Raw genomic sequence first — 25,905 nt, forward strand, 5'->3', positions numbered from 1 at the left:
TTACTTTTAAGGTTTGATATCGTTATCCTTAGATTGTGTTTTTTTTAATTACTGTTCGAACCATGCTTCCCTTGCTTTCCTTTTTTATATTACATTTAACAAACAAATGTATAATTTACGAAAGAAAGATAATACTAATTAAACAAGTGAATTTCGTCGCTCTTTGTAATCCTCATATATCACATAACATTTCTATCTTAAAAAGGAACCTACGTGTTATTCCAGTACAATTCACAAATCTGATTCAAAGTGAGATAAACATTCCACAGGAACACAGGTGCTAAATTTAAAAGAAAAATGAATACATCATAGTCATAAACATGCATATTGTTGTTTATGAATCGACACCATAAGAATGAATGGGATGGAAATTGTTTTACTGTTATTAACTTTAAATGTAATTATCGTAAATGGAGGAAGATTAGTTACTACAAAGAAACCGAAAACAACAATGACACCGACGACACCTCCGAAACCAACAACCACACTAACGACGACACCAACAGCTACACTAAAGTCTACAACTGCCTCAATAATAACGAAAGCACCAAAGCATGTGTATCCGGTAAGGAAAATGAATTTAATATATAGTTAAAAGTAGCAGTTTGTATGAAAAAAAATCAGACTGGAGGTAATTCGTGCATGCCTAAAATCCATGCAATTAATTTGTAATTATTGTCAGAATAAGGTTCAGACCATATCTGTCTTGATTGATTTCTATTTAGGTGTTGCTCTTTAGAGATAAAATCCATATAGATTGTACATGAAATTAACGGTTTTCAGGAGTTATCGTTCTTGATTTGCTAAGATTTGGTTGAGTTTAGCGTGGATTGGATGTATGATTTTCTCAAAAGTGCATCATTGGGTTTGATCGAATCTTCATTAGCGTATCTGAAATATGTGTATTTCTTTTTCATAATTGATGCATTTTAGTACTTTTGTTCATTGAAGTTAAACTATGTTGTCCTGACTACAGAAGTTTTATGATTGTCATCATGAACTCATGGATCGTTATGGTGTATCCATCTGCACAATGAAAACTGATTTGTTCAACGTGTCATAGTTTTCCTTTCCTCTTTCGTCTACCCTTGATTTGACTTTTTTTATGATCAACTCCGCGGGTTTTCTAGAAAAGCAGAAGGTGCTTAACCCACCAGTGCACCTGGTCCATGCTCCCTAGTGGAGTCCGAGTTGCTCAATTATTTTTGTTACTTTTTTATGTATTATGGTGGTTACTATATGTTCTTTATTGTGTATGTCTGTTTTCCATGTCTGGTCTTTTCCCCCGGATTACATTATTTTGTTTCCGCTAGGTTCTCGGTTCCTTTGAATACTCTTATTCGTATCAGAAAATCAGAATATGTATGTTCGGTTACAGATTAGGAAACCTGGATGTATTCCACCCGGAGACGGTAAAGGCTGTTCCAAGTTTATCAATCGATGCAAGATGAATGATGCAAACTGTCATGGAGGTTTGTTTCAGATACACGCATTTATGATATTATTGTAAGATTTCAAACGCGAGGGGGGATGAGAAGCTTAGAACGCACAATTTAACATCACGTGAGCGCTGATTGTATAATAGATATTACGGATTCTTTTGTTTCATGTCTCAAATGTTTACACATTCTTATTAAAAACGCAAATGTCACATCAAATTAATTACTTTTCGCCTACCTTTGCTTTCCTATCGGAATATAAAATGTGGATTTTATATTTATAATTCAAAGCTTATTGCTTTACAATGAAAAATTTGAAGTTTACATGAAGCGATTATCCGTTATTAAACACAACAAACTGCGATCAAAATTGTCACCGGTCTTCGGTTTTCAATAGAAGTGAAAAAATTGCAAAATCTATCATTTAGTTTAAAATAAAACAAATCATCCTCATCATATTATTCGATATATATCACTTACCAATTGTCAATGACGATGTGCACATGGTCACGAATAGGTTAAACATACTTATTAAAATACAAACCAGTTTTTCACTTAACACATTCATTATTACATTTGTTTACTGTTAGAATTACCAAAGTATGATTAACTTTCAATGGTCAAATGTTAATGAAGGAAATGTATGAAAAACTGATAACTGACAAAATGTTACAAAATATCACAATGATCGTATATTTGTTTATTTATTTTTTGTTTCATTTGTTATTGCAGTTTCTTTATTTTCTTCCAATTTTGTATTGGTTAATAGGTAAAATTTGCTGTCCAACCGAATGTGAAACTAGGTGTGTCAACCCAAGTACGTATGTCCATCTCATACAAAAATATATCTGTTATTATATGTGAAATAAATGGTAAAAAAAGTAAATGCGGACGTAACAAAACGTACACATTTGAATAACCAAGACAGAAACACATTTCAACATAAATATGTGAATAAAACATACTGGAAAATGATAGCTTATGGGTAGGAAACAATAGCAATGAAAATGATATACAATGCCTCGGAACCTGTATAAATGCACTAGAAATTTGGCTCATTTGTTATCTGAAATACGTAATTGTTGTATCTGACAAATGCAAAATAATTGAAATTAGAATAAATTTATCTATCTACTAGAGCTATTGAACACAAATGATCTTAAACGCGTCCTGTTCTTCTTAAACAATATCAGAGAAATAATTTGTTTCTCATAAGCTACCTCTGTGTGTGTGTGTGTGTGTGTGTGTGTGTGTGTGTGTGTGTTTTGTGTGTGTGCTTTTTAATGACAAAACCTGGTGTAAACTATTCAGTATTTTCCTATTTTAACAAAGTGACTTCCTAAAAAAACTGATTCCCTTGTTGACAGGTAAACGTTTTTACATTCATTTGTAGATCATAACAGCATCGTTGTAAGGTCATTGAAACAATACTTAATGAATACTTATTGTTAATTGCTTTATTTTTCTAAAAACTATGAAGATCAATGCATCTTCTATAACGGTGTTTGTCATCAAAGTTCGACATCTCATTAGTGATATGTGCATGAATAACTAGGTCCATGTGCCCTTCCGAAGGATCCCGGACCATGCAGAGCTAATATTCGGCGCTGGTATGTTTCATCAAGTGGTTGGTGCCGGGTATTCAGATATGGAGGCTGTCAAGGCAATGTGAACAACTTCAAAACAAGGAGACAGTGCATCAGGAACACACGCCATTGCCGTAATATCTCATATATTTTAGCATTAAATGTTTTATATTCTCTGGATATAATCAAATACATATTATATTACATGTACATATGGTTATAAGTAGTTGCAAATGGGGTGTGACTTTTTACGTATAAAATTAAACAAACAGTTCAAATAGTATCAGTTATTTCAAAGGTCAATGTATAATGAAGTAAGTTTCAAATTAAATTCTAAATTTGGAATATTTTTTTTTACAAAAAAGATAAATAAAAAGGTTCATAGATATGAATTTAAATTGAAATTGGAATATACGAAGAATTTTGATAATTTGGATTATGTATGGCAGGATATAATGCCGCAGTGACAGATAATGATTTGTATATGGAGCCTTCGGATATTTTAACCAGTGAAGCGGAGGGGTTTTGGATAAGTTCTTCCTATTTTGTATAGTTTCTTATAACAGTGTTTGTAAATATTTTTAGTTTATAGTTCAATATTCAAGATCAACACACAACGTGTGTCTATAGCACAATGTTCAAGATCTTTGTTACTGTCGGTAAAATTTTATACGTCACAGGTAATCACCTGATTAGGTAGTGCGTTGTGTTCACAGACCATTTACTTTCATACACACTCAGTTTATTTAAGGCACTGAAGACGGTCATTTGTTGACTGAAAATTTTGCCCATGACATATTTTATTATAGTGTGTTAACATCTTTATCTGTATCGTTGTACAATCCTTTAGACTTATATAATTATTTTTGTTTGTGCTGCATCGTCACGACTGGACGATCCGATACCCATTAAGTTTGCTGGTTGGCAGATTCCTTTAGACTTACTATATATATATATATATATATATATATATATATATATATATATATATATATATATATATATATATATATATATATATATATATATATATATATATATATATCGTCATTATTGCGATTGGCGTTATTTGATGTTATGATAAATTTATAGTTTTTTTTAATTATCGATTCGTAGTCAACAATAAGTAATGGATTTGGTCGTCTCTTGATTAAATACTCGTTACCTTATGAATTTCTGTAGGGTAATTAAACGATAAATTAATACGGGCATTTAATACTTCAAATCATTGCCTAGGATATTCCTCAAAGTTTCATGGAAAGTTTGTTAATTCTCCATTAAGATTTTAAGTTATTTAAATTACTCGCAATAAAAAGGAGAACAAGTCTCTTCAAGTCATGCAAAAAATATTTTCTATCAAATAAAACATTTCTATCTTTAGGTTGTCTCTTAGCTCCAGATGAAGGTTCTCCCTGTCGTGCAAAATTACCAAGATATTACTACAGCAAAATAAAAAGGAAATGCGTTAAATTTTACTACGGTGGGTGCAAGGGAAATGCAAATAACTTCAAAAAGATGAAGATCTGTGAAAGAATATGTGGTACGTAAAAATGTATATCACGAATTACACTTTTTACATACTTTCATATCAAAACCAACACAAAGATAAACAATCTAATGAAGACAATAACAGTTAATTTTGGGCAATTCTACTTTACAACTGTTTCAAAAGAATTATAAAATGTAACTTAAAAATAATTAAGTATTAGTGTTTGTAAGAATCATGCAAAATGGGAAAACTCAAAAAGCAAGTCAAAACCCCATTGATCTGACAATATAATATCACTCAAGGATACTTTCTCTATTTGAAAAGACATTTGATATCTGCATCACTGGCTTTTCTCAGAAATTTTTCAATAGAATATTAGAAAAATGATATTTTGACAGAGTTATCTGCCCTTGAAATGTTGGTTTTAAGTGCATTACAAAAAAAATATAACTCAATGCTCCAACGTGGTATTGAAAATATTTTTTTCCTTGAATCTGATAATTAGTCAAATTACACTATGAAAATGATGTTTTTTTTCACCAACTGCCTGATTGTTACCGGGACGCACAATTAATTATGCAAATTCTGTTACATGTGATAAACCCCCAAAAAATCGATACATTTTTATTATTGTTATTAAGTTGCTTAATAGGTCTATATGATAAAATGTTTAGAGGTAATTCATGCATGTCAAAATCCCACCAAATTTTTTTTTATATCATATTCAGAATCAGATACAGACTACATAACCAGTCTTGGGTTTTCATATGGTTGTTGCGCTTTTGAGATATAATTTATATAGATTGTACATGAAATTAGCAGTTTGGAAGAGTTATCGTGATTGATTTGCTTTGATTTGGTTGTTTTAGTGGGGGATAATTATATGATTTTATCAAAAGTACAAATATTGATACAAAAACTTTAATTACGTTTCCTAAAAATATAACATCCGAAGATAAAAAATGTGTACTTAACAATGCATGATCTGCTCCTAGGCCTAAGTTGACTTTTATTGTTACGCGTTAAGTTACTATTCTTTGATATTTTTGAAATTTCCCTTTTAGATCATAAATTTTAACTAATATAAAAGTCATATTCGATTATTATCAGAAATGCCCATTTATTATAACCATCTTAATATATATGTATATATATATATATAAAAAGATATATAATTTCACAGTTAAGAAAATTATTTTCAATATGATCTTACATTTTCTAAAAAAAAAACACTTTTAATTTTCGATACATCTTCTTACAGGTGTGTAAACGAAACAGAAGTCAACCGAAGTAATCTGTTCAATAAATATTAAATCCAGTAGAAATAATTTTTTTATTACATGTAAGAAATTGTTCGTTCGCTTTTAAATGCATACACACCTTAGTTCTTTTCCCTGGTATTATATACCTATTTGGTACATATGAGAAAAAAAAAGAAAACAAAACAAAACAAAACAACAACAAAACATTTAGCGTGTCCCAAAACAGAAAAACTACAATGATCACAAATAAGATACAAATTGCTGAAACATTTATCACGGAAAGAAAATTAAGTATTCTTAACCAAACGACATATGACTTACAAAGAAGATTTAGAAGAATGAAGACATGCAAAGATAAATTTCATATATGGTTTAAAGTTTCTGTTCCTTAATGCATTGGGAATTCGTAAAGAGTGATATAATCTTTTATTGGGAGAATGCATATACAAAGCTTAATCATGGGAACGAAGATTCTAACGAAATCAGATTCAGGGAGAAAAGCCAGTCATGGAAAAGAGACACACACAACAAAAAACAAAACGAACCAAATTAATACGTACAACGCAACAAATGTAAATGAGCGTAACTCGGATTACTCCGAAAGCTTGGAGCATGGCCCACGTGTAGCCGTAGAAAAAGAGTCCTCTGCTTTTCCAGAAACATCCGCCGCGGAGCTGCTCATAAAAAGCTATATACAAAGTATACATTACTTTACTTTTATGTACAAAATGTAAATTAAAACAATATTAAGTACCATTCTGAAACCCAATATAGTTTAAATGTTGAAATAAAAGATATAAAGTTGTATTAAAACTGTAGTTATTTAATAATAAGTAATACAGCATTGTTCTCTAAAAAATCTGCTCGACATTGATACGAGGAAAATTGAAGGTATTTGGGTTTCTGTTGCAGCAATAGTGAGTTTTTCCATAGAACTCGATAATAAAAGTCTGCATTAAAACACAAATGTATGGTTTTGAAGACAAAATGGCTCATTGAACTCATTTGTCTAACTAAAATCATGTTATATTTTTTTTAATTGGCTTCATTTTTTTTATTTTGAAAAATCATATATGTTGTAAAGTGGCTCAAAATAAAGGTAAAAAAAGTCGTTCTCCTCAAGACTTTTTGCCAATGAGGAAGACCATAAGACAAACAACTCATTTTATTTAATATGTTTACATTTTATCTATATTTTATTTGTAATTGATTCCTTTTTACCTTTTAAAGGTGGCTAATGTTCACTTATCTATTGTTCTTATTTTTTATTCTTGTTTAAAAAAAAATGTCAAATGGTACTGAAAAATCAAATCGATAATGCGGATAATATTTTTTTCACATATATTTTGTTCATGTTTAATTTTCTTATGTTAATTTACAATTTTTAGATGGTGATATTCCTTAAGCACCCCCCTTTACGGTGTTTACATTTTACAAATGGTCAGGTTTGCTCGTATTTATTATAAAGTGTCTGATTTTATTGAATGCAATATATTCCTATCAGAAAAGCTTTTGCTCCAGGGGTATCAGTTACTTAAAATTCGAAAAATATTTACTAAGCTTTTTTACACGTAACAAAACTTTGATTCCAAAAAGTAATTGCACTTTCTACTTCATAATTAAACGGAAATGTTTAATTTAAAAATAAAATTCGAAGAATTGGTCGATTGCTTTTAATATATCTATTTGTAAAGGATCCGATATTCAAATTTTTAATGTATATTCTCTTCAGCACCTCTGCATGGAGTGTTCATATTACAACTCATACGTTATGCCAGAGCTTGCCAAAACTACGCAGACTTTTTGTATCGCGCTGGAATTCTAACAAATAGGCTTCTGGAACAGGGTTATGTTGCTACAAGATTGAAGTCATCACTACAAAAGTTTTATAGTCGTCATCATGACATCGGAAAGAAAATAGGGCTTAAAATAACAACAGGAAAACAAAGATTATCAGACATATCTGTTCAGTGTGGTGGCCAAGAAAAAATACGAATGAACAACTTCTGGATTGCACCAACCAAGATCCAGCAGATACCCACATTAAAAAAAGGGCGCGACTATGGGTTGGCCACACATGGCGAAAACCGAATACCAGCATTACCAGAGAAGCGCTAGACTGGAATCCACAAGGACGAAAGAAGCAAGGAAGACCTCTTCACAGCTGTAAAAGAACAAGGCTGAAGAAACTGGAGAAGATTGGCAAGAGCTGGGGTGAAGCGAAAAGAACGGTCCAAAACAGAGTGAGATGGAGAAAAACTGTAGGTACCCTATACTCCACAAGGAGCGAAGAGAACTAAGTCAAGTCATCATGAACTCGTAAATCGTTACCGTGTATCCATCTGCGCCATGGAAAACTGATTTCTTCAATGTGTCATGGTTTTCCTTTCCACTTTCGTCTACCCCGCACTTGACTTTTTATGAGCAACTCGGTGGGTGTATTTAAAAAAGCAGAGGACGCTTACCCTACCGGTGCACCTGGTCCATTCTCCCAGTTTTTAGTGGAGTGCGAGTTGATCATTTGCTTTTGTTATTTTGTATGTATGACTTAAGTTACTTTATGTTACTTTACTTTAAATAACTGTTTAATTAATGATAATTGTTGATTTATTTTTTGAATTAAACAAATGTTTGTTTACGAATTGATTTTAAATCAAAATAGATAAACACTTCAAATAATTCGAACACTAATCCGTGTCATAGTCAACTCAAGTCCTTAATGAATCTGGCAAAATAAATATATAACACCACTGGGGCAGCTGGTGCAGAATAAGTCCTGACTTGGAACAGGCACTTCAAACGAAATCATAGGTTGTACAGCGCTAAACCCCCTCTTCTATTGCGAGGTGACTATACCAGTGATGATTAACAATCATTTTCATGATATTGTTCTAATCAGCGGTAACGTCAGGACAAGGAATGATTTACATAAAACAATTTAAATCATTTAGTCATTATTTTTTTCACATTGATTTTTTTGGTTAAGACTCCTTTCCATATCAGCCACTGGTCTTACCTTGCAGTTAGATGAATGTATGTATATTAATATCCTTGAAGAAAAAATATTTTCAAGGTGATGGAGATATAATACTGTTGTTATGGGGGATGTCTGTGTTTTGTGTTTTATTTTTTGTTTGATAGTTTTTTTTAACTTTTCCGTAAAATCGTCTTATTAATGTCTCCGTTTACTCTGTAAGGTCTTCGATGTTTTATTTTTCTTTTTAAGAAGCCGGGTTGTCTCCCTCTGCCACAGATTGTTTGTTTTCACTGTAATGATGTTTGTATGCACAAGGATGAAAACTGCCCATCAGGTAAGTATATTAGACATCTATAAATTAGAAGAATAAATACCTGGTGGGGCTGCATGTGTACTTGTGAATTTATTTAACAAATTTTCACTTTACTTTAGCTCTGAAAAGAATGAAACCCAGGGACAAAGACCAGGCATGGAAAACAGACATACACAACAAAGAACATAAAGTAACTAAAATCATACATACAAAGTAACAAAAGCAAATGAGCAACTCGGACTCCACTAAAAACGAAAACCTATCATTTATTAATTGTGTCTGACATAGTCTTATCTACTACTTAATTCTTGTGTCTTTGTTTAAGGAACAATATGCTGCGAGGTCAGTTGTGGAACTGAATGTGTTAAGCCAAGTAAGTAACATTCATGTTGTAGTATACGCATAATTTTTTGATTAGGTGTAATTACTCAGTTCATTGCCTTGACTCAAATCTATTTCGTCAATTGTGGAAGATTGTCTTCTTAAAAAATGATTCTCCGGCTTAAATAATCATGCCATTGCATTTTCCTATTTGTCTGTTTTCAATGTCTGGTCTTTGTCCCTGGATTACATTCTTTTGATTACCGCTATAACCTTGGTTCCCTTGATTACTCTTTAAACCTTATGTAGTGATTTTTTTTCTGACACCGCATAACCCTTTCGCAAAAGTCTAGCAGGGTACAATAAGTCTATGTACTTTTGACAAGCTCTGGCGGAATGTATGAACCGTAATATGAAAACTCAAGATGCAGGTGTCGTACTGATGTTGCCACAGATGAAAGGAACATTGAAAATAATGAACGATAAGTCAGTACGTTTATTGTATCTGATTTAAAAAAAAAAGAAAAAAACATCGTTTATCGAGGTCCTTTAATCTCAGTTTCTGCTATATAGATAACGTATTATTGTTAAACAATCCAAGTTTCGGGGATTTGATACATCACATCTACCCTAAAGAACTTGAGATACAGGATATTACAGACACAGTGAAGTCAGCCTTATATCTTGACCTACACTAAAAGATCGAATAAATAGGAAAACTCGTGACCGAATTATACGACAAACGTGATGACTTTACATTCGGTATTATCAACTTTCCTTTCATCTAAAGTAACTATGGTCTCATCTAATCTTTCAACATTTTTGTATGGACTTTTCATATCACGTTACGTTATGCTACAGTTTGTCGTAACTACATTGCTTTTTTGTATCATTCCAGACCTCTTTAAATAATTCTTCTGCAACAACAGAATGTTGTCAGACGATTGAAGATATTTCTGCGTAATTTATATGGCCATTATAATAAAATCGCGGGTAGTTATGGGGCAACCATCTACACAATGATAAACGTTTTCAACGTGTCATAGATTCCCTTTCCTCTTTTTTTCTACCACAGACTTAACATTTATGAGAAAAATAAATCATAAACTAGCTCACTTATTCATTTTTAACGTAAAGCAGACAGACGTGGTTTGCTGCATGAAATTTAAATTCATGACATTGTATATGTTCAAAACAATTTTTCTACTTTGCCACAAAATGACAACAGAAGATACGATACTACAACTGCTCTGTACATACATGTTTAAGTCGCAAAAAAGTACGCTTATAACAAGATTAACCAGGGGAACCAAGTTTCTAGCGGAAATCTAAAGAATTCAATCCAGGGACAAAGACCAATCAAAGAAAACAGACACACACAACAAAGAATATAACATAACTAAAAAAATACATTCAAAGTGACAAAAGTAAATGAGCATGCAACTCGGACTCCACTAAAAACTAGGGGAATGGACCGGACCATGTGCACCGGTAGGGTAAGCTTCCTTTAATTTATATTGTACATAGTAAATGATAGATTGTACCCATGTATATAAACGTCTTGATCAGAGTCCCTCTTTTTTTCTAATAATTTTTACCAGCCCCTGCCCTGGACAATGAAATTTCCGTTGAACTAATATTTTTAACAACCATTGTGTCCTTCTCGGCTTCTAAAATGAAGTCTTTTTGAGAAGAAAAAAAACAAAAAAAAATACTATTGCATCTGATCTTCCTTAACAACAGCGTTGTACGTTTACAAGGATCTGGTTTGCTTTAATCAACTCGTTTAGTTTAATCCGTTCGGAACAGTGGGGGACTCAGAGGGGGTGCAGGGTGTGACACCTCCTTTTTATTGAAAATAATCATGTGAAGGGTTGACAAAGAGGTAAATAATGTCTTAGCATCCCCTTTTTCTGAGGAATCCCGGCTGGCACACCTCCTTTTCAAAGTGTCTGGATCCGCCCCTGCAGAAGTTATTGCATTACAACCATTAGTTGGCACACAGTTAAATTAACGATGAACAACATCAAAGACAAAAATATTAATAATATAAAAATGAAAATCTTAAGTCTTTTCGCCAAAACATAAGGTAAACGCGATATTTCACGTTTGTCTGTTCAAATTTCGTATAGTACAATTTTAGTACAATAAATAGATTTGATGTTTGAAAATTTGTAACATCAAACTCATTTTGCAAAGCCCATGTTGCAAATCGAATGAATAACGTTGTGTTTATTTTATTTGTTATTCAATACAGAATATTTATGTATATACAATGTAATGTCATACGATGTCTTATAATCTCTTAATCATTGAAAATACACTAAAGTGCAACCAATTTTCCTCTATCACAGTGTATTGGGGCGATTGATCGTTGACTCGTCCTCAAATTAATGCGAAATGGTAGAAAATTTTACCAGCTTTGAGTTAGAAAGGAATGATATTTGAAAACTACATTGATTTATCTTTCCGGTGACATATAATATAGCAGTAGACCCTCTAGGCCCATTTGAGTTCTGCATATCCTCAGCAGTCCACTGCACTTATACTGACCATTTGTTATATTATCACTGTGAATTTTCAGTAAGTGGAGATTTAGTGTTTATAATCATCTATTCACCCAAAATTGTTAAAAAAAAACTTGTTTGGGACAGCAAAAATAATGCACCATCAGCTACATGTATTTCCTAAAAATTCTTTGAATTAATATTACATGTGATAAACCGATTTATAACATATTTCAACGATAAAGTTTTTAACAAAGCAGGCCCTTAAAAATATATGTGTGTACCATCTTTGAGGAATATTCTTAAAAAGATTTTCATGAAAATTTTGACAAAATAAGCATAACAATTAAGTACATTAAAACATGAAAATATTTTTATGTTCAAAAGCAATTTTATGCATTCTATTTTATAAATTTGTAATGTGATATAGCCTTGGCATGTATAAAACATTTTCAAAAACATCAATTGAATAAAACCTTTTTCGTTTGGAATCACACTCTAACTTTTTTTTATTCCCACACGAATTGTGACGTAAAAAAGGAGATACAATGTATATACCATTATAGAACTCTGACCGTTCAATTACATGCATTGCAGTGGGATAATAATTGAACGATATTTCGGTTGGTTGTGATGTTGACGTTAGATTTGCATTATTAAGGGGTTTAGAAGGAGTAATCAAGGGAACCAAGGTTATAGCGGTAATCAAAAGAATGTAATCCAGGGACAAAGACCAGACATGGAAAACAGACTTACACAACAAAGAACAGAAAGTAACTAAAATCATACATACAAAGTAACAAAAGTAAATGAGCAACTCGGACTCCACTAAAAACTGGGAGCATGGACCAGGTACACCGGTAGGGTAAGCGTCCTCTGCTTTTCTAGAAACACCAGCCAAGTTGCTCATAAAAAGTCAAGTCCGGGGTAGACAAACGAGAAAAGGAAAATTATGACCCGTTGAATAAATCAGGTTTCATGGTGCTGATGGATACACCATAACAATCCACGAGTTCATGATGACGACCATAAAACTTCTGTAGTGATGACTTCAATCTTGTAGCAACATAACCCTGTTCTAGAAGCCTATTTGTTAGAGTTCTAGCGCGATACAAAAAGTCTGCGTAGTTTCGGCAAGCTCTGGCATTACGTATGAGTTGTGATATGAACACTCCATACGCAGGAGCCGAAGGGATGTTGCCACAGATGAAAGAAAAGTTGACAATTCTGAATGAAAAGTCATCACGTTTGTCGTAATGTTTGATCAATAGTTTCCTTTACCATCGATTTCTAAGTGTAGGTCAATATATGAGGCTGACTTCACAGTGTCTGTAGTATCTTTTATCTCAAGTTCTTTTTGGGAAGATGCGATGTATCAAATCCCCGAAATTAGGATTGTTTAAAGATAACATGTCATCTGTAGCGGAAACTGAAATTGAAGGATCTAGCCAAACAATAATCTTTCTTTCTGATCAGATCAGCTATAAAGTCAGCCTCATAAGAGTGAAGGAATAGGTCAGCTAGTAAAAGAGCATAATTTGTTCCCATTGGAATGCCGACCGTTTGTTGAAAAACACGTCCACCACATTGGACAAATATGTTGTCGATTAAAAATTCCAGCATTTTGTAAACATCTTCCTCTGTATATTTGGAAGATGATTTGGAATTATTTCTTACAAAGTATGAGGAATCTCTACCAAGAACTATATATTTGTATCTAGGTGTACCATCTTTTTTGGAAAAACAACGATGTATATTGTTTTTAAGTCGGGGTTTTAACTGAGTATGGGGAATAGAAGTATACAGTGTTGAAAAATCATAGGTTTTAATGCTATTATATTCATATAATAGTCTTGAACTGAATGTCTCCCAAAGATCGTTTGAATTTTTCAGGATCCACATTGAATTAATACCACTACGAGAGTAACAAGTGTTGTGGTAGGACTGAAGACCCTCTTTGAGGTTTGGTGGTACATTTTGCAGATCCAGCTATGAAACGTTGTTTGTATGGATTCTTGTGAAGTTTAGGAATCCAGTACATAGACGGTAAATCACAATCATCGTCGTTGGTAGAGAGACCAAAAGAGGATAGCACAGATTTATGGTTTTCCACAATCTCTTCTTTGGAAAGAGTGGTAGCAATGTAGGTTTTATCACTGCTATTATTTTCTACGTCTACTTCTGATAATAAACATTGGATATAAAACGTTTTGTAGACAGAAACAATGTTGTTTTGGGCTTTGTCTGCTGGTACGACAACATACTTGTCATGTATAGTAGACAATGTTTTTGCTACATCGGGGTCTTTGAAAACTGACGTAGCCTTGGCATTCATTGACCTACTTAAAACTTTCATTCGTTTCAAAATTAAAGACCTCACGGCCTTCAACCACTCTGACAGAGAATCAATGTCTTCTTGTTCTCGTTTTATCGATTTTCTTGCATAGTCCTCGACGGCATCCATAAGAACTTTCAAGTTATAATTCCAATTTATGGAGCGTGGTTCACGGTACTTGCGACCTTTAGAAAGGATTTTACGCAGAGATTTGTTTTCGATAATGGTTAAATCCCTCGTAACGACATGGTCCATATTTGAATGGAGAAGTTTTGCAAGAACAGTCAGGTGGTATAGCTTTGAAGTCCTCAATCTCGAGGTTTTGCAATAGCCTGTTATAATTGAAAATTTTGGATGCGATGGGTGAAGTATAGGAATATGAAATAATTGGTATGGATTTGTCTTTGAAATATGGGGGAATTTTGTTGGTAACGTTTTTGTGATGGAGGATATTAGCCAAATTAATTGCATCTATACCTTTGTTGACAAACGGTAGTGGAAGAAATGATCGTTTTTCTTCATCTTGACTTTTCACACAAACTGGTTTAAAGAGTCTGTGGAAACCAATATCCAAAGTGATGGCAACAAGTCTGTATAATGATGAGGTGAGGTCAAAAACAGGAGTGGCAAGACTTGTTTTATAAAGGGAGTGTAGTAGAGTGAGAGGTATAGAATAAAGTTTGGTTCTAATGTGATGAAGTCCAAGAGGTTTTTGTATGAAAGGAAGACCATCTATGGAGACATCATGTAACTTAGGTGACGTATAATGGCGATGGCCATGACTCTTTTCCCGTCTTGGATTTTTGTCAAATAAGTTCATCACATTTATGTTATTGTTATATTGGCTTGAAAGGTTTCCTATACTTTTGATGTTGTCATTGCATCCGTAAGGTATTGCAGTACCTAGTCTGCGTATCCAGTACTCCTTTCTTTCCCTAAGATAGTTTTTACTTAGAACGGGACTGTTTGTAGGATGGTAAATAGTACCGTTGTTGTAGTGTTAATCTCTTATCCTATCCCGATTATTGAGGTTATCTCTATTATTTGTTTATTGTAATTTTTGACATTGCATGTTTCATAACTAGTTAAACAATATTACTTGAAAGAGTAATCAAGGGAACCAAGATTATAGCGGTAATCAAAAGAATGTAATCCAGGGACAAAGACCAGACATGGAAAACAGACATACACAACAAAGAACATAAAGTAACTAAAATCATATATATAAAGTAACAAAAGTAAATGAGCAACTCGGACTCCACTAAAAACTGGTAGCATGGACAAGGTGCACCGGTAAGGTAAGCGTCCTCTACTTTTCTAGTAACACCCGCCAAGTTGCTCATAAAAAGTCAAGTCCGGGGTAGACAAACGAGGAAAGGAAAACTATGACCCGTTGAATAAATCAGTTTTCATGGTGCTGATGGATACACCATAACGATCCACGAGTTCATGATGACGACTATAAAACTTCTGTAGTGATGACTTCAATCTTGTAGCGTGACTTGAAAAGTGCGGTATATGTTACTTTTCTGATGAAGCAAAACTGTTTACCTATGGTCGTTCAATTTAGATATATACGTAATTTAATTTGTTTTTGCAAATATTGAATTTCCTGAGCGTCTGTTTCAATGTCTTCTACGTTTATTTTAAAGTTTTAACTTTTAATGTTACTGTTATTTAACTGCCCATTTTCCCACTGATCTAACCTTAATTGGTCAAATATTTATATTTAACTTTGGACTGAGTCAGGTAAATAGGTTGCTGTGGATAGGCGCCAAATTGATACTCGGATGTTGTACAAGAATATTTCCCATAATTAAGTAAATTGAAGACATTAAATCTTGTGAATGATATGAATACTATAAAATGCATATGTATGGTTTCATAAACGCATCCACTGACGTCACACATGATCACTAACTTGATTTTAAGAATAAAAAAAAAAACAAAAAACTGTTTTTATTGATCATGATCATAATATTATATGAAATACTAGTTTTCAAAGTCATAGTTTATTGAGCGAACTCTACGGAGCGATAACTATACATGGACTTCGGGTCATTGTAGAAAAAAACGGCAAAATGTATTATTAGCGGTACTGTGCTGCAGACGGGTTTAGTCAAACAGAAATTATATCAATCGAATCAATGAGTATATTGTAATTGTGTGCTAATTGATTCTTGTTTTTTTTTTATTTCAAATTAGATATTTTATTTTGTATAAAGATTATATTGTTATTGAGGAATTACATTGTTATATAGATTTATGGAAAAAAGAAAAAAAACAACATTACCTAAAAGCTGCATATTTACACAAATAGCTCCAAAAGTATCATGTGAGGTTTACTTCCTTGCAGTGCTATATGGGCTCCCAGAAGACAATGAGCTAAATAAGAATAATAACAAAAATACCGATCACTACTCCGTTTCATAACGAAGTCAATCATACATAAATCGTTCAAAATAGATATATAACACCACCGGCGCAGCTTATACCACATTGGTCCTGACTTGGTACATGCACTTCAAACGAAATGGTGGTTTTAATCTTGGTTTTACAGTGTGCTAATCCTCCCTCTTACAGTGTGGCGTGACTATACCAGTTGTTATTAAAAAGCATTTGCATGCTATTGTCATAATCGGTTCATCAGCGGTCACATCAGCACAAAGAACAATTTATAAAAAAAACATCAACCATTACTCATTGTTTTAGAAACTGAGTATTCGTCAACCAAGGACTGATATCTAAAAAAAATTTGGTGCGAGACCTTGTAAGACGAATTTCCCCATACCCTTTATTTAGGAGGCTATTACGCAGATATTTATGGCGTTCAAATCAGAGTAGTTAGTACTTGCTTTAGGGTAGAGAATCAATTGTGAAATATAAACGCCATATGCATGAGATGATAGGATATTGCTGCACAGGTCCGGAAAATATATGATATTAAAACTATAATGGTCTTTTTTATCATACATCTTAGTGCTGAGATGAACACTGTTATCAAATGCAAGGTGTAGGTAAAACAAAATACAGCACAGGTTGTTTCTGTATTCACCTTTATCTTTAGGTGGATATATTGACGGTAAATTGTGCTTATTAAGGATTTCATCTTTATCAACAGTAGTACGTTTGTATGTGCCATTACATGGGGTGTTACTATCAATGCCCAATTCTTTAATAAAGCTACTTAATGCGCTTTAAAAACAAATACAATGTTATTTGAAATTTTGTCCCCATGGACAATAACACATTTTTTATGTAATGAGGAAAGGCATTCAAGTGCCTCACGATTGTTGAATACAGGCTTGGGTCTATTACCAAGTCTTTTTTTGACACATTTCCGACAAACTTATCTACTTAGGAAAAGGTTGGCTTTCTCACTTATCTATTGCTAGTTTAATCATACACTTCTTTATATATATATATAAAGTCTAAAGGAATCTACCAACCAGCAAACTTATTGTGTATATATATATATATATATATATATATATATATATATATATATATATATATATATATATATATATATATATATATATATATATATATACAAACGTCTCAGAATGTGACGACTCTATTCGCTACACTGCTCCATCGGATCAAATCGATACAGGGAAGACATATAAACGTATAGAAAGGTCTGAAAAATTTCCAACGATATTAGAACTGTCAAATTTGCGACTCGAACTCGTACCGCTGTGACATCTATGGCAACACTGTACTACCATACATCGTTTACTAAGTTACAGCCCTAGATTAATCCTACGAGGAGGAATGACCCTGCCAGCGAAAGCTATATTTATATATATATATATATATCGTGGGGAATTTTCATACTTCTCTCTCTCTCTCTATATATATATATATTTGAATTTACTTTCAGCAAATTAAATTTGTTTATTACTATTACTCGGACGCGGTATTTGTATGTTAAATCGATACATGAAAGGCATTTTATAGTCAATTCTAAAATAACATTTCACATAGCCTTGTATATTTCAAATCGATCACACCTAAGTCATGCGTATTGGGCGAGCTCGAAATTGCTTCTATACACGAGGAAGTCAGTCATTCTTAATTGAACTGTCAAGAGGAGAGGACTGAACAAATTTCTCCCTCCCTCTACTTCCTGTTGTGAACGTATTTTCTGCCTTGTATTTATACTTTCAGTATGGATATACAATAGCAGCACATAAAACAGTCGTCACGGCATTCAGGTATCACAAGATGTCCTGCGTAATTATATAAAGACATATTCTAAAAGCCGTTGATGGACATCAATTACAGTGAAGATTATATTTATAGTGCAATTTACCATTTTACTGTCATGGATCGCACGGCAGTTTGATTTATTCTACTTTACTGTTGGATAACCCTCAGTTTTCCATTACAAACCTCATTATTTTAATGATTGACATGTTAGTTGAATATTGCATGATTGAATGTTGGTTGGTTAAATCTTGTTTGAATGTTGGTTGATTTAATAAATGCCACGACAAATGTACCGCCACAATACGAATTTTTCATCATTGGTCACTGATGCCTTACCATAAATAAAGCACACACTTATTTGTGTTCATTAATGCTCCTTATTTAGTTAAACGAACTCTAACATAATAAACACTTTTGCTGGTATTACCAAGTATGCACAATAAACAGGTCTATATATTTGTTCTGATTAATGTACCGCAAGTTACTTACATTGACTGACTCGAATGTGATAAAACATGCAACGTCATAGTTGTAAATGATAAATTGAAAACAATTTCGTCTTCTCATCTACTTAAGTACATGTACTCCAATTAATTTCCAAAGTTTTGATAAAACAGATATATTTTAATTGTTCAAGCCATGTTCTAATAATTGTATTAGTTGGTTACCCTTCTTAATATAACCAAGAGGACACGTCAGTGCATATTACTCTCACCACAATGGTTTGCTAATTAGTCTTGTGATTGCAATTCAAAACGGATATAACATCACGATTTATTTTCCAAAGAAAACAATTTTTTTTAAATGGTATCTGTTCCGTTTGAATTACATGAACATGCATGCTAAAATACACAATAGAAGAGGTTTATTATCTTCCTTATTCTTGAATAGAAGTCGTTATTTCAAATCATACAGGAAGTAATTTAGGCGTGGGAAAAATCCGAGGAGTTAATTTTTGTTTAGAAGCTTAGCAGACCTCATAAAAAAAATTTTCATTTCATTGTTGCACTATAGATATACACAGAATATATAGATTAGCTATGGATTTGGCAGTTCGCAAGATTTATTGTTCCTTATTAAGTTTGATTCGGTTGATTTTCATGTATGTTTTTTCATCAATAATACTGATCTGCATAGAAAAGACATAATATAAAACTGTAGCGTTTGCAGATGGCATCTATTTCTACACCATGAATCACCTCTTCTTTAGGCAGTGTCTGAGTTTTATATGGGCTGTTACTTATAAAGACACTTTTTATTTTTTGTCAAAAATAACACGTGCTATTGTTATCCTTAATATACATGTAATGATGAATGTGTTGAAACAATCTTATACTCTGAAACATGATTCATCTCATGTAGGTGCAACTTTAATTATGATATAGTCTTGCTTTTTTTTGTCAGAATGTTTCTGACAACATGATGTACAATCAGTAATGTTTGGTTTGAATGAGTTGTTTTAGTTAATACACTAATTGAAACGTTAAACATTCCCCTCCACTACATCCTTGAGTGTTTGGCATTATAAGACACATATATTCCCCAATAAAGTAGCAGACTTTCTGTGGTAACATTTGTATGTACTGGAAATGTTAAAGTGACAAAGCAATCATACGATCGTAATAAAACATTTCTGTCAAATCAAATTATGGAATTCAAACATATTCACACTTAATCAAGGGAACAATCTATGGGACCAAGATTAGATATCGACATTAAAGTTCAAAAACATTAAAACAGAAGGACAAATGAGATACATCTTAAACAAAAACAGCAAAATGTAAACAAAAATAGAAAACAATGACGTTCTATGCACAGAGAGAATACAACAAAATAAAAGAATAATCAAGGGATCCAAGATTAGAGGGGAAATCAAAGGCACGCAATCCAGGGACAAAAACTAGACATGGAAAAACAGACAATCACAATATTGAACATGAAGTAATACATACTAAGTAACAAAAGTAAATGAGCAAATTGGACTCTACTTATAACTTGGAACATGGATCGTGTGCATCGGGAATGTAGGCGACCTCTGTTTTTCCAGAAACAATCGCTAAGATGCTGTTCAAAAATCAATTCCGGGGTAGACGAAAGAGGAAAGGAAAACCATGACATGTTGGACAAATCACTTCTTATGGTGCAGATGGGTGCACCGTAACGATCCAAGAGTTTATGATTACGAGCATAAAACTTCCGTTGTGATGACTTCAATCTTGTAGCAATATAATCTTGTTTCAGAAGCCTTATAGTAGGAAGTCTAGCGCGATACTTAAGTCTACGTCTACGTAGTAACGGCGAGCTCTGGCATAACGTATGAAAACTCCATACGCAGATGCTGAATGGATGTTACGACAGATGAAAAGAAAGTTGATAATTCTAAATGAAAAATGGTCACGTTTGTCGTTAAGAATGGTCAATAGTTTTCCTTTACCATCGATTGCTAATTGTAGGTCAGGATATGAGGCTGACTTCACAGACAAATCTACTACAGACACTGTGAAGTCAGCCTCATATCCTGACCTACACTTAGCGATCGATGGTAAAGGAAAACTACAGACACTGTGAAGTCAGCCTCATATCCTGACCTACAATTAGCAATCGATGGTAAAGGAAAACTATTGACCATTCTTAACGACAAACGTGACGATTTTTCATTTAGAATTATCAACTTTCTTTTCATCTGTCGTAACATCCATTCAGCATCTGCGTATGGAGTTTTCATACGTTATGCCAGAGCTCGCCGTTACTACGTAGACGTAGACTTAAGTATCGCGCTAGACTTCCTAATATAAGGCTTCTGAAACAAGATTATATTGCTACAAGATTGAAGTCATCACAACGGAAGTTTTATGCTCGTAATCATAAACTCTTGGATCGTTACGGTGCACCCATCTGCACCATAAGAAGTGATTTGTCCAACATGTCATGGTTTTCCTTTCCTCTTTCGTCTACCCCGGAATTGATTTTTGAACAGCATCTTAGCGGTTGTTTCTGGAAAAACAGAGGTCGCCTACATTCCCGATGCACACGATCCATGTTCCAAGTTATAAGTAGAGTCCAATTTGCTCATTTACTTTTGTTACTTAGTATGTATTACTTCATGTTCAATATTGTGATTGTCTGTTTTTCCATGTCTAGTTTTTGTCCCTGGATTGCGTGCCTTTGATTTCCCCTCTAATCTTGGATCCCTTGATTATTCTTTTATTTTGTTGTATTCTCTCTGTGCATAGAACGTCATTGTTTTCTATTTTTGTTTACATTTTGCTGTTTTTGTTTAAGATGTATCTCATTTGTCCTTCTGTTTTAATGTTTTTGAACTTTAATGTCGATATCTAATCTTGGTCCCATAGATTTTTCCCTTGATTAAGTGTGAATATCTTCGCAAATTTTACAGTTCTAACATCGTTGGGAATTTTTCAGACCCTTCTATATATATATATAAGAAGTATATTGGCATTTGGGAATTCTACATTTAGACATATAGAATGTACGTCTAGGATGTAAACAGTATGTTGATGATAGGATACATGTACATATATACATACAAATCTACATGGTATACCCAAACTATGGAATTGGTGCAAAGCTGCAAATTTTCGATGCAAAAGCAAAAAATTACCGAGTATTGAGTGAATTCCATGGTGCTACTTTTGCTATTCAATCTTTACCCCGGACTTAGCTTTTTATGTCTCTAGAAAATCTGAGGACGCGTACCCTACCGATGCACCATATCCATGCTTCCTCTGTTTACTAGTCCGAGTTGCTCTGTTACTTTGTATGTCTTATTTTGGTTATTCTATGTTTTTTGTTGTGAGTATCTGTTTTCCATGTCTGGCCTCTGTCCCTTGATAACATTATTTTGATTTCCACTAGAAACTTGGTTCTCTTGATTATTAGTTCGGACTCGTTCTCTGCTCTGACATCTATAGCAACACCACTTGCAGTAAATCCAACCCTCTAGACCACTTGGCCAACTAGCCTATATAAAATTATAGCTTTCATTAACAGAGTGATAGTTCCACGTGTCAGAAGTCTAATGGGATATATTGTTATGCAGTAACAAGTCAAATAATATTGTTCCCACATAGGTATATCAATTGGCGTGGTTGTCTGTATTTCGTTGAAAAATATATACTATCAGTCCTTGGTTGAAAAAACTCAGTTTCTTCTAAAACAATGAGTAATGATTGTTTATTTGTAAAATGTTCTTTGTGTCGATGTGACCCCTGAATTATCGATTATGACAATAGCATTCAAATACTATTTAATGAATTGTGGTATAGACACACTGCAATGGAAGGGAGACATTTAGCGCACTGTAAAAGTTAGATTGAATCTGCCATTTTGTTTGAAACTCCTGTACCAAGTCAGGACCATCGCAGTACCGGTGGTGTAATATCTATTTTGTTGTACTTGACTTGATTATGGATCGGATTAGTGTTCGGTAATTTTGTTGTTAACCTTATTCTTACCCAACTTACTTGTTCTTTTTCAGTTAATAACAAATCGTTGAAAGAGAAACGTTGTATGATGCCGGGAGTGTGCGAGCATCAAACATTGATATTGATAAGTGGTTTAGCACTAAACCATAATCATTCACACAAATAAATGTCAACAACCATAATCTTTGACACAAATATCATTCAATAATCATAAGAAATACATGTATTTACACTTATTTAAATGTTGTGCTTAATCCATTCTCGTTACCTTCAGCAGAATGTCGATCGCTGTATTTATCTTGGCTTTGACAGTCTTTGCCGTTGACGGTTTTTTCTTGGTAAGGCACTTCATTTAAATTCGTATGTATTTTTTAATCATGTGAAATCAATTACGAATCCACACAGAAGCTAAAACTGTACTTATTCTTTTACTATTGTAGTTTTTAGGTTTGCTGTTTAATATCTGGTCGAATATTTTTTCTTCATAAAGTGCAGTTTGTATAAATTGATTCGTGAAAATAAGTTAATTTAAAATAAAATCTTAAAACATAAACGAATAAAGATGATTTGCATTTATAAAACTTTCATTGTCATTTATTTAAGATTCTTATTAAACTCCAACTGTTAAAATTTAGTGATGTTTATGCAATGCATACTATCTGTTGCCGATCATTTGGTAGTTGATCTAATTATTTTAATATGAATTTCCATATGCTTGTTAGTCATAACCGTCGGAAGAAGTCTTAAATACATATATCACGTACCTTATATCGTAAAAATGAAAACCCAGGATCGTATAGGGCAGTACAATTTAAAAAAACAAGGAGCGATAGTTACATAAATATTTTTGCCTTAAAATAATCACAAACACGGGATATAATTCCGTATCTGCCCCAAGAATGCTTGAGATGAAGGATTCCACAGACAACCTCAAACCTGTACCTAAGGTTAAAGATATATCAAGGAATAAACTCATGACTTAACAATAAAAGCCCAATTACTTCTTATTTTGTAAACGTATGGAATTTTCATATCACAACTCATACGTTATGCCAGAGCTTCCTTAAACTATGCGAACTTTATTTGACATAATATGGCTAATATCGCTCCAGAGTCATCACAACAAAATGAATCTGGTCGTTACCATGATTTCATGAAATGTAATGGTGTTCCAATCTGTGCCGATTTGTTCAGCTTATTATAGTCTTCTCTTCATCTCCTTTTATGTGATATTTTATCGTTTGATCTTTCTAAATCAATTTCTTATAACACAATGTGTTGTTTCGTGTTCAATTTTATTAGAAACTTAAGGCATTTTTTGGGTCACCTGCTCCATTCTACCAACGGAACGTGGGTTGCGAATATGCTCTTGTTTATTATGTGCGTGTTTTTAAATGCTTTTGTTGTGTCTTGTCGATGATTTGGATTGTGCTTTTATTGATTAAGGTTAAAAACCTGAAAAGAAATAAAATATATACAATTATAATGTAGAGATCGGCAAAAACAGTATTTATACATATAACCACAAAATGGTTTATTGAAAAAAAGATTTTTGTTTAACATAGAAGTAGAACCCAAACGCTTACAAAAAAAATTGTTATGAATACAGTATATAGAAACATCTATAAACATGATGAATAAGCTACACCTTTCCCTGTCTTGTCTTTGTACCTGGAATACATTCCTGTGATTTTTAACATTTTACTCAATTTTTAAAGTAATTTCGGAAGGACGCGAGATAGCTGTCAATCAATTAATACAAATATTTATATTGTAGCAAAAACCCGGATTTTGTCCGCCCCCAACCAATGGAGGAGTATGTTTAGATGAGTGTAGATATGACTCCCAATGTGCAATTCATTTCAAATGTTGCTTCAATGGATGTGGTCACGTTTGCACTCGGCCAATTTATCCATACTCCGGGTAAGTGATTCTTGTTGGCAACATTTCGTCGTCTTTTGGCGAATTGAATGCATTGTTACATTTTCGTTTTTATTTATAACTGAAAACATTTTTTTGCAAGATAATTATAAGACAAACTTATTCGATCACTGATTTGATAATATAGTTTGTGATTTCTTAACGTACACTTCATATTAAGGGACTTTTAGCAGCTTTTTTGTAGATTGTTGATGTTTTGCACTAATACTATCAATGAGAAATTAAATTAATTTCATACTAGTTAAAATGTAAATTCAATAGTTATTAAATGTGGTATTAACAGTCCATTGTAAAGCCAATATTGGGCTAAATGTGATCTAGCATGCCTCCAAATTTATGTGAACATATTCATTATGCAACCATATATTTATCACAAAAATGTAGTTTTTGTATGTTTACGTTCACATGAAAGTCACATGATTCGAATAAATCGACGTGTATCTGGACAACGAGAGGACGCGTACCCTAAGATGCACACTTGCATGCAAGAATTATTGGTTTCCCGCTTAAATATTTCTTAAATATATCATCCATATTTATTTTGTCAGTGAACTTATTTTTGTTTGTGGTGTTTTGTCTATTTTAAGCAAAATCATGCCTTTTGTTCATTGTTTCACTACTTCGTTAGGCGTATATTGTGAAATATTTTATTTAAAAGGAGTCTCTAAAAAGTAGAGCAATATTAAAGACTGGTGTTTGTTTTCTTTTAGATTCAACAAACTTGGATGATCCAATGAATACAGTGATTTGTCTTTAATAAACAAAGAGTAATAAACATCAGAGTATCACTTTAAGTAACACAAATTAATGCATGCATCAGTAGCACGTAATACATACATTTATTTTTTGTTCGATCAAGGGTCAGTAGTTATATTGCGAGTGTGTATAAATCCGATAATAATCTGGGAACAATAATGCAGCTCTCTTTTTGATCAAATGGTAAAGCAAATTGTATTGGCGTGTCATTACAAAAAGTTTGAATTGTAACAAGGAGATAAAAGTATATTTTTTTGCAAACCCCGTGTGGGGTAAAAAAATAGTTTTTTGGCAAGTCGAAACTGTTTGCTCTAAAAAC

At 33.0% G+C, this 25,905-nt stretch overlaps 2 protein-coding genes across 2 annotated transcripts; both read left to right on the top strand.

The window, feature by feature from the left end:
• The first annotated feature begins 233 nt into the window (after nucleotides 1-233).
• Nucleotides 234-5,842, top strand: LOC148620592 (carboxypeptidase inhibitor SmCI-like). The gene is made up of 6 exons (XM_088574272.1): nucleotides 234-565; nucleotides 1,379-1,472; nucleotides 2,209-2,256; nucleotides 2,995-3,159; nucleotides 4,407-4,565; nucleotides 5,776-5,842. Exons 1-6 carry the CDS (start codon nucleotides 356-358, stop codon nucleotides 5,781-5,783), a joined length of 684 nt encoding a protein of 227 aa, XP_088430398.1. The 5' UTR covers nucleotides 234-355; the 3' UTR covers nucleotides 5,784-5,842.
• A 17,239-nt stretch (nucleotides 5,843-23,081) lies between these two features.
• Nucleotides 23,082-25,605, top strand: LOC148620593 (WAP four-disulfide core domain protein 18-like). The gene is made up of 3 exons (XM_088573910.1): nucleotides 23,082-23,227; nucleotides 24,667-24,812; nucleotides 25,541-25,605. The coding sequence occupies exons 1-3, from the start codon at nucleotides 23,168-23,170 to the stop codon at nucleotides 25,557-25,559; spliced, it is 225 nt and encodes a 74-aa protein (XP_088430036.1). The 5' UTR covers nucleotides 23,082-23,167; the 3' UTR covers nucleotides 25,560-25,605.
• The last annotated feature ends 300 nt before the right edge of the window (nucleotides 25,606-25,905 follow it).

The sequence above is a fragment of the Perna viridis genome, chromosome 3 (genome assembly GCF_037379345.1).
Source record: "Perna viridis isolate PV_CMFRI_1.1 ecotype Kerala chromosome 3, ASM3737934v1, whole genome shotgun sequence".
Classification (NCBI taxonomy): Eukaryota; Metazoa; Mollusca; class Bivalvia; order Mytilida; family Mytilidae; genus Perna; species Perna viridis.